We start from the raw sequence: 9335 nt of genomic DNA on the forward strand, positions 1-9335 counted from the left end.
AAGGTTTTACAGACTATCACCAAGCAAGGTAGGGGAGCTTTGAGAATTTAGCAAATATAGCTCTTTGATATTTGAATAGAGATCAAATTTCTTAAGGAATCAAATCCAAAACCACCATCATTCTCATTGAAGTTTCCTGCACGTCTTACTTATGATTAGGGCTGTAAAAAAAAAATTGTTTTTCGATGGCAATTTTTGTTTGACTCGTCAAGAAGCTTGCATTTAATTCGGGCATGTTGGGCTCATCTTTTAAACAAGCCTAGAACAAACAGACCTTTGTTTGATCATGTTATGTTAAATTAATGGATGCACAGCTTGTTTTCCTCATTTGGATCATGATTCTATTTGGAGAAATTCTCATTCAAATGATCCTTGAAAATTAAAAAGTTTTTGATCGGGGAATATATTCAAAAATATTTTTGATTGGAAACATCTTGTGAAAAGAAATTTGACTTTATATGCCTTAGAATGAGAACCTTTGGACAAATACGGCAGCTAAATTTTTATTTGAATAAATATGAGATGAAAATATGTTTGTTATTCTAGCTCTTTTATTGAATAAATCCAAGATTCATCAATTAAGAACATTTATTGTGTTTAATAGATTTAGGAATTTCTTCTTTTAATAAATCTTAAATCCTAAAGCAAATACACAAATAGTTTATTAAGATTTAATAAAGTTCAACGATTATATTTTCAAAGCTAAGATGATTTTTGATTTTCCACTCTCATGATTTACAAAAACAATCCAAACATGAAGTAATGAGACCCATATGAATTTATTCGAGTGTTAACAACTACTTGAGAAATTCAAACTAGTATTATTTGTCTTTACTTTCATTCAAACATCATATTGTAATTTTATTTATCAACAAGGATACAAATGTGCTGAAGAAAAGGAGATTTGCAAGAAGGAACCATTCAAGAATAGTTCATTAATCTCTTCTTTTTCCTTAAACACTCAATTATCTTCTTTGGAAGTTAAGCACTTTAATTGCAAACCCAAATAGAAAAGCAAAGAAAGCTGCAAACAAGACAACCATGACTGCAACCACTCCCAAGAAATCATGCTTGAACCCAAAGTAGCACCTTAAGAACTCCTCTACTGTTTGATCTATTTCAAGCATTTCATTCACATCTCCATACTGAGAAACAAGTAATCCATATAAGGACCATGAAACCGGACAAGCCCAGTAGTACCACCTCCACCAAACAGGCATTGCCTGCATGAGAATATAGAGACATTAAATTATACAAATTTATAGGCTCTTAGGATTAAGATATTGAGAAAAGTGTTAATTTTTAGTCCTCTGACTCTTTACAAGGGGGTCATTTTTGTTCCAAAATTTATCAAAGTGCAAATTTAGCCTCACATTCTCTCTTAATATGAGCTGAAATTGTCCCATGGAGGATTATTTCAAACCCAATTTGAGGAGCCTGGAGACAATTTATCACTTTTATAGACTTTGGGACTAAAATGACACCATGTAAATAATTAGGCGGCTATTTTGACACTTTACTCTTAAAAAGTATTGATAAAGGAGATCGAAGAAGTTCAAACTCACCGGTCTCGGGATGACAAATCCACCAAAAAGGTTCCAAATACTATAAAATGCAGCAACTATTATTGAAGCTATGTTCAGATTGGGAGTTAAGCTGATAGCTGAGTACTTTCCTGCTGCTCTCTCTCTATAAAAAACAGTACGTTCGATTGCGACAACAGGTTGCACTCCATTCGAGTATGATATTCCAATGAATAAAACAGCACTATACATTGAACCCAATGCATTGAACAAGTCTTGTTGTTTCTTTCTGCAGAAATATGTTTTACTCATTAATCAATATTTGCAAAAGAGGAACTTTACAAATAATATTAGCATGAATGATAACATACTTTTTACCCCCAAGGTTCCAAAAAATTGTCCCAAGCATCGCTGCTATCATCATGGTGAAGACAAACCTCATCACAGTGTATGAAGTGTTCCTCCAATATGACAAGTGTTGTTTCCATAAGCATGCTAAGCATTGTGTCAAGAAAGGCTGAGAATATTGAGTTGGAAAGGAGAGATCTTGTGAGCCAGGAGATGGTCTACTATTTTCGACGATTAATGCTTTATTTCTCCTGCGGTGCATTTTTGAGTTTAGTGTCATTATCCGAATAGGCAAAATTTTGAATGCAGTTGAGGAACCTTGTGATAATTTAATAATTCACTTACTGACATAATTCAGACTTCTTGTATACTTCACTAAAGTTAATACCGAGTAGACTTTCTTGAGCTGGGGTGGTGACTTCTAACATCCATGTTGCAGGATTATGACCATCTTTAATCTTACTTACCCCTTGGATCCCCTAAATTCATAACCATCATAAATAGAATTTGTTGTCAATAACATCATCTTTTTGTCTTTATTTCAATTTAATATTATATATATATATATATTTGGCGAGATACCTCAAAATAATTTATGAGATGAAAAGAGTTATGTCCTAATGGTCCCACATATATCTCTTCGCCTCCTCTTTTCATCAAAAATAGCTGCAATTCAAAGTAATTATACATGAATGCATCAAAAGATGATAAAGTATATATGTTATATGAATATGCATTCATATAAAAATTTCTCACCTCATCAAAAGCTTCAAAAATATCAATGCTAGGTTGGTGAATCGTGCACACAACTGTCCTGCCGGTATCAACAGTGTTTCTTACAGTTCTCATTACAATTGCAGCTGCCCTGGCATCAAGTCCAGAGGTAGGCTCATCCATGAAAATAATGGAAGGATTAGCGATAAGCTCAACAGCAATGGTTAGTCGCTTGCGTTGCTCAGTCGACAAACCATTTGCACCAGGCAATCCAACTAGTGCATTCCTTAAAGATGCCATCTCTACAAGCTCCATAACCTCTTCAATGAACATCTGTAAAACACATTTTTATTATTATGTAATTTTAGCATCATGGGTCATCAATAATGTGTACTGTGAATTCATATGTACTTAACCTACTTCTCTTGTTTTAGAATCAACTTCAGAAGGAAGTCGAAGCCATGCAGAGTAAACAAGAGATTCATAAACTGTCACATGTGGGGAGTGGATATCATTTTGTTCACAATATCCTGACACACGAGCGAAAGTTTCTTGCTTCTTGGGATATCCAGATATGGTAATACCTCCCTCTATATATCCTCCAGTTTTCCTTCCTGCAAGTACATCCATAAGAGTTGTCTTTCCTGCTCCACTAACACCCATTAGTGCTGTAAGAACTCCTGGTCTGAAGCACCCACTCACACCCTTTAGAAGCATCAACTTGTCCGCAACCCCTGTTCCTTTCATTTCCTGAAAGCAACTTTCATTTTAGAATTATTACTCTTGAAAAATTTTGAAAGTCTGCTGTGTGTAAAATTATCATTCAAAAATAAATATAAGTACTTGTGGCATGTCTACTGAATATTTTATGTTGTCAAAAGTGAGAGAAAGTGGTACAAATGGAAGTGCCATTTGTTTCCTTGTATTCAACTCAGTAGGATTAGAATCATGTGGTGAGATCCTCATAGATTTATCTGCACATATTGAGTTATTATCTTTAGTAATTTGCAAGATAAGTTAATATACAAATTGAATGAAGTAATAAACTTACCTCTGGCACTAGTTTGACGATTACAGTTTTCTCCTTCAAATGATGAATGCTGAAGCCTGTTTGTTGCAATAATTTGTCTTTTCTTCAAGGCCTCCTCAGATAGTGCTGGTTGGCCTTTTTTAATTGCTAAAAAATTGCAAATAAAAAAAAATTAATTTATGAAATATAAATTTCCATGCTAAAATAAGGACTAGTGTAAGCATAAGAAGCCTTACGTTTGAGATAGGTTAGAGATACTGCAAAAAGAAAGTTGAATACAAATACGTATCCAAGTAAAGCAACTACACCAATCCAGTACCATTTTGCTTCAGTAAACATATCTCGTGACTTCAAGATAGCGACTCCGAGTGTTTGATTTGATCCAGGTAATTTCTGTAAGCAAAAAAAGCACCCATAGTGAATATGAAATCCTTTTCTACAGACAACATAAAAATATTTTGATTTTATCATCAATGAAAATACTACATTACATGACTCCAACTGTTTCCAAGGAATTCATTTACTGAAATTGCTGTATAGGAGTACATTATTGGTGACATCCAATAACCCCAAATCCAAAATTTCTTAATATCACCTGCCAAAGAGAAGACAAATTTGTTAAATTTATGTTGCAATACAACTAAAAGTAAACTAAGTTTAGAGAGACAACCATGTGCAATAATGAATCCACCCAAAACAAGAAAAATGAATAATATGTAGAACGATAATGCAGCAGCCATAAACATGTTCCTCCCAATTGAACCAACAAAACGAAATAACCCTGCGGCCATCTGATGAACTAGAAGAATTACAACAAATTGTTTGAGGAACCTAAAAAGAAGAACACACTTTGAGAATTGCAATAAAATGAAGAAAAAATTGTTTCATTTCTTATATTTGTAATAGTAAATTATAATTTGATAAAGTTATTGAAATACAAAATTAAAAATTCAACTCTTCAGAAATATTATAATGTTCTTAATTCTCAGCTTCACGAACCCCTTTGGGTTGTATTCTTTTATTCAACCACATAATTAAAGCTTGGAGGTATATGCAAATCTAACCTTCCAACATTTGGATCACAGCCAACTACATAGTAACTTATCATCACCAAGATGGCAACTTCTACAACTGAAAATGGAATCTTCACAATCCATGTTGGTATCGCATAAGTCCATGAAGGATAAAATAGAGAATCTCTTTGCTTGAAGAAGACAGGCAGCTTAGCAATCGTCATCGAGAGCTCGGAGAATCCATTAAACATTATATTAACAATTAAAAAGAAAAGAGCTCCCATAAAAATAATTCCATCGTTTATTGATCGGTGGTGCATTTTATTCCTCAGAAAGACGGTCATCATTATCAATGTCATGACCAACACCTACAGGCCAAGAAATTTAAGAATCTGATGGATCAAATTTTCTCAGTATGAATATCTATTAAATACTAATTAACATATTTTCACACATACCTTAGCTGATCGAAATGCATAAACAAAAGAATTTCGCTTCAGCAGTAGCACTTCTCTCTCTGCACAAGCTTTTAGTAATTCCATTTGACTTACACCATATTTTGAAGTGGTTAGAGCTGCCGGATGGCTCTTGCTCTTATCAAACGGAACAGATAGGTCTTTTGTGAGCTCTCTTCCTACATGGAATGATTGAAATGCTTCTGCAAATTCGACGACCGATACAAATTTGTATGGTTTATCATGATGTATCCAATATTGTTGTTGATCTTTCTTTGATGTCACCTGTTATAAGTATTACATATAATTAGCTTCTACATCATATATGGTATTTTAAGATTGCATAAAGGATTGGGGCATTTACATACCACACAATTCTTATGTATTTACATATCTAACACCAAAACATTCATATTTACATGCTTAGCACTTAAATCTTTAACATCACATGAAAAATACCGCCATCAATATCTTTTTAAAAGTGGAATATACATTTTCATGCATAGGTTTATGATATTGAGGTGTTTTAAGTGCAAATATTAAGCTTTTAAGTGTTCTATATGTAATATGTTGAAGTTTCCACAATAAAAATCATTCATGAAACTTACTTCTTGTAGAAAATCAGCAACACCCTTCCTCTCAGGACAATTGAAACCCATCAACTGGAAGAATTCAAGCACATATTTTCTAGGACCTTGATACACAATTAACCCATCTGATAAGAGGATGATATCATCAAAGAGCTCATAGGTCTCAGGTGCTGGTTGGAGTAGAGAGATAAAGGTCGTCCCACCTAGAATATGAGTGATTTGTCTGAGTGATTTTACTATCTGGTAAGTTGTGGAGCTGTCTAAACCATTTGATATTTCATCCATGAGTAATGCTTGTGCTGGCCCAACAATCATCTCACCTATATAAAAACAATACTTTGAATTAATGACTATGATCAATTAGTTATTGGGGCATTTACATACATAGCATACAATTCTTATTTATTTACTTATCTCACTCCTTAACTTTCATATGTACACACATATCACTCAAATCTTTAATTTCACATAAAAAATATGTTGGAATGGAGAAGCTTTTAGGATTTGACAAAGACTAAAAAATTTATGGAAGAAGCTTCACTCTTATTTATCACCTTAACTTAGCTTGATACAAACTCAAAGACTCCACATCTATTTATACTAGTGACACCTTCTAAATTAATGGCTAGGATTGTGTCACCACAATTTCAATCCAATGGTTACAAATAATTCCACACCTACCACACAATAATTCAACACCTACCACACCTACCACACCTACTACACAATAATTTCATACCTACCACATATTCTAGAAAAAACTTCTAGAAATTAAGTTTTATTTAAACAAATAAAACCAAGTTTATATTTCAACACCCCCTCTTAAACTTGATTTTGTGACTTCAAGCAAACTTCTCATTTTAATAAAGTCTTCACTCTTGAGTTACTTGGTAAAAATTTCTACAACTTGGTCTTGAGACTTCACGTACTGCACTTGTATCTCCTTTCTTTCGATGCATTCTCTGATGTAGTGATAACGCATATCAATGTGCTTGCTTCTATCGTGGAAAACAGGATTCTTTGCTAGTGTGATTGCAGACTTGTTATCGATAAAAATCTTAATCGCCTCTTCTAGCGGTAAACTTAACTCCTTTAATAGGTTTTGAAGCCAAATTGCATGACAAACACATGAGGTTGCAGCCACGTACTCTGCTTCTCAAGTAGAAAGAGTGACAATTGGTTATTTCTTTGACATCCAAGTGAAAGCAGTGTCTCCTATGAAGAACGCGAACCCTGTAGTGTTCTTTCTATCATCCATGTCTCCAGCCCAATGACTGTCGCTATATCCTACAAGCTTGAAATAGTTGGATGATGAGTAAAATAAGCCAAAATCAATTGTACCTTTGATATAGCGCATAATTCTTTTAGTGGTTTTCAGATGGGTAACAGTCGGAGTCTTCATGTAACGACTGACAAATCCAACAGCATAAAAAATATCAGGTCTTGTGCATGTTAAGTAGCGCAAGCTTCCAACCAAACTCTTGAAAAACGTTGGATCAATTCTTTTTCCCTCATCAAACTGTGATAGCTTGACTCCACATTCTAAAGGGGTTTTTATAGGTTGGTTATTCTCCATCTTGAATTTCTTCAATATCTCCCTTGCATAACCTTCTCGAGAGATGAAGATCCCATCTTCTGTTTGCTTGACTTCAATGTCAAGGTAGAATGTCATGAGCCCAATATCTATCATTTCGAACTTCTTTGTCATCGCTTCTTTGAACTTTTCAAACATGCTTGGATTGTTTCCTCATTCTTGATGTAAAGAGCATGCTTATAAGGACACTTGATGAAGTCCTTCTCTTATAGATATTTGTCTATTCGGCTATTTCATGCTCTTGGTGCTTGCTTCAGCTCGTAGAGAGTTTTTTTTAGCTTTAAAACCTTATTTTCTTATCCTTTGACTTCATATCCTCGTGGTTGCTAAATGTAGACTTTTTCTTCAAGTATTCCATTGAAGAAGGTAGATTTTACATCCACTTGATGTATTAATCACTTATTTTGAGCTGCCAAATAGATGATTAGTCTAATAGTTTCTAATCGAGCAACAGGGGCAAATATCTCATCATAGTCGATGCCTGCTCTTTGACTATAGCCTTTTGCCACCAATCTTGCCTTGTATCTTTCAACATCGCCTTTGGAATTCTTCTTCGCTTTGTACACCCACTTTACATCAATTGTCTTATACCCTTTAGGAAGTGAAGCTAGCTCTCATGTGTCGTTCTTATCGATTGCCTTGATTTCTTCATCCATTCCATCTTTTCACTTCTTGCTTTATATGGCCTCTTGGAAGTCCATGGGTTCACAGTCGACAAAGAGACAAAAAAGAGTAAGATCTTGATTCATAGTTACCTCATAAAGATCTTCTAATCTTCTGAAGCGTGGTACTCTTTCACTTCAATTTTCTCTTGAGGTTGATGACGATGAGTTGCTTTGATTACTTGTAGTCAATGTTGTTTGTGGAGTAGTAGGCTCTTCTCTTGCTTGCTCGATCGTAGGCTCTTCTCTTGCTCGCACAATCTTTGGCTGCTGGGTGTCTTCTTCTTGAAAGTATGGGAAAAAGTTGTAGTCCTCAACATGTAGTCCCCAGTCTCATTCTCCTCCTTCATCGAATATGACATCTCTGTTGATGGTTGTTTTCCCTGTATTTGGATTGCATAATTTGTAGCATTTCAAGTTGTTGTCGTAACCAATGAAAATGAACTTCTCGCTCTTGTCATCTAGCTTAGTTCTTTTCTCGTCGGGTATGTGTACATGAGTTATGCATCCAAAAACTCGTAGATGAGAGATGTCGGGCTTCCTTCCACTCCATGTTTCTTGTGGTTTCTTTCCCAACACACTTCTTGTTGGTGATCGGTTAGCCAAATAAACAACACATGCAACCGCTTCTGCCCAAAACTTCTTCGGCAATCTCTTGCTTTTTAACATGCTCCTTGTCATGTTGAGGATGGTTTCATTCTTCATTTCTGCTACTCCATTTTGTTGGGGGGACCTTGGAACAGTTAGAAGTCGACGTATTTTGTTGGATTCACAAAATTCTTGAAATTCTTTTGAAGTGAATTCTCCTCCTCGATCAGATCGCATAGTTTTGATCTTGAGACCACTTTCTTTCTCTGCATCTGCCTTAAACTTCTTGAATATTCCAAAAATCTCTGATTTTTGTTTTAAGAAATACACCCATGTTTTTCGTGAAAAATCATCTATGAAGAGAAAAAAATAGTTGCTCTTACCGAGTGAGTTTGGCTTTATTGGACCACAGACATCTGTATGTATGAGCTCAAGAGGCTTTTGGGCTCTTGAACTTGACTCCCTTAGAAAACTTTTCCTAAAGTGCTTTCCGAGTAAACATCCTTCACATAATTGATCAGGGTGGTTGATGCAAGGTAGTCCTCTCACCATCTCTTTCTTTGAAAGCAAATCGAGTCCTCCAAAGTTGAGATGCCCAAATCGAAGATGCCAGAGCCAAGAAGCATCTTTATAACAGGTCTTCAGACATTTGGCAATATCATTTTGAATGTTGAGTGAAAACATTCTATTTTTAGACATTGGCACCGTAGCAATCAAGTTACCAATATTGTCTTTTAAGAAAAGAGTATTTTCTTTCAAGTGAATATCATATCCTTTCTCCAAGAGTTGCCCTAAACTCAAGATGTTGCTTTTCATAT

At 34.9% G+C, this 9335-nt stretch overlaps 1 protein-coding gene across 2 annotated transcripts in view; it reads right to left on the minus strand.

The window, feature by feature from the left end:
* Window positions 1-835: 835 nt before the first annotated feature.
* The window catches only part of LOC110025700 (ABC transporter G family member 35-like), a 13343-nt gene continuing 4843 nt past the window's right edge, over window positions 836-9335 (minus strand). The window contains exons 8-22 of one of the 2 annotated variants that reach the window (XM_020726317.1): window positions 5692-5993; window positions 5087-5368; window positions 4680-4996; window positions 4286-4446; window positions 4107-4210; window positions 3852-4008; window positions 3637-3762; window positions 3429-3559; window positions 3006-3335; window positions 2628-2918; window positions 2454-2537; window positions 2217-2350; window positions 1895-2122; window positions 1566-1812; window positions 836-1223 (exon numbers count right to left, since the gene is read on the minus strand). In XM_020726317.1, the coding sequence (XP_020581976.1) occupies window positions 966-1223; window positions 1566-1812; window positions 1895-2122; window positions 2217-2350; window positions 2454-2537; window positions 2628-2918; window positions 3006-3335; window positions 3429-3559; window positions 3637-3762; window positions 3852-4008; window positions 4107-4210; window positions 4286-4446; window positions 4680-4996; window positions 5087-5368; window positions 5692-5993 (3152 nt within the window). In that variant the 3' untranslated portion in view covers window positions 836-965. Of the gene's footprint in view, window positions 1224-1565; window positions 1813-1894; window positions 2123-2216; window positions 2351-2453; window positions 2538-2627; window positions 2919-3005; window positions 3336-3428; window positions 3560-3636; window positions 3763-3851; window positions 4009-4106; window positions 4447-4679; window positions 4997-5086; window positions 5369-5691; window positions 5994-9335 lie in introns of both variants that reach the window. The other variant, XM_020726316.1, reaches the window with a different exon arrangement.

Source organism: Phalaenopsis equestris, unplaced genomic scaffold (assembly GCF_001263595.1).
Source record: "Phalaenopsis equestris unplaced genomic scaffold, ASM126359v1 Scaffold000326, whole genome shotgun sequence".
Taxonomy (NCBI): domain Eukaryota; kingdom Viridiplantae; phylum Streptophyta; class Magnoliopsida; order Asparagales; family Orchidaceae; genus Phalaenopsis; species Phalaenopsis equestris.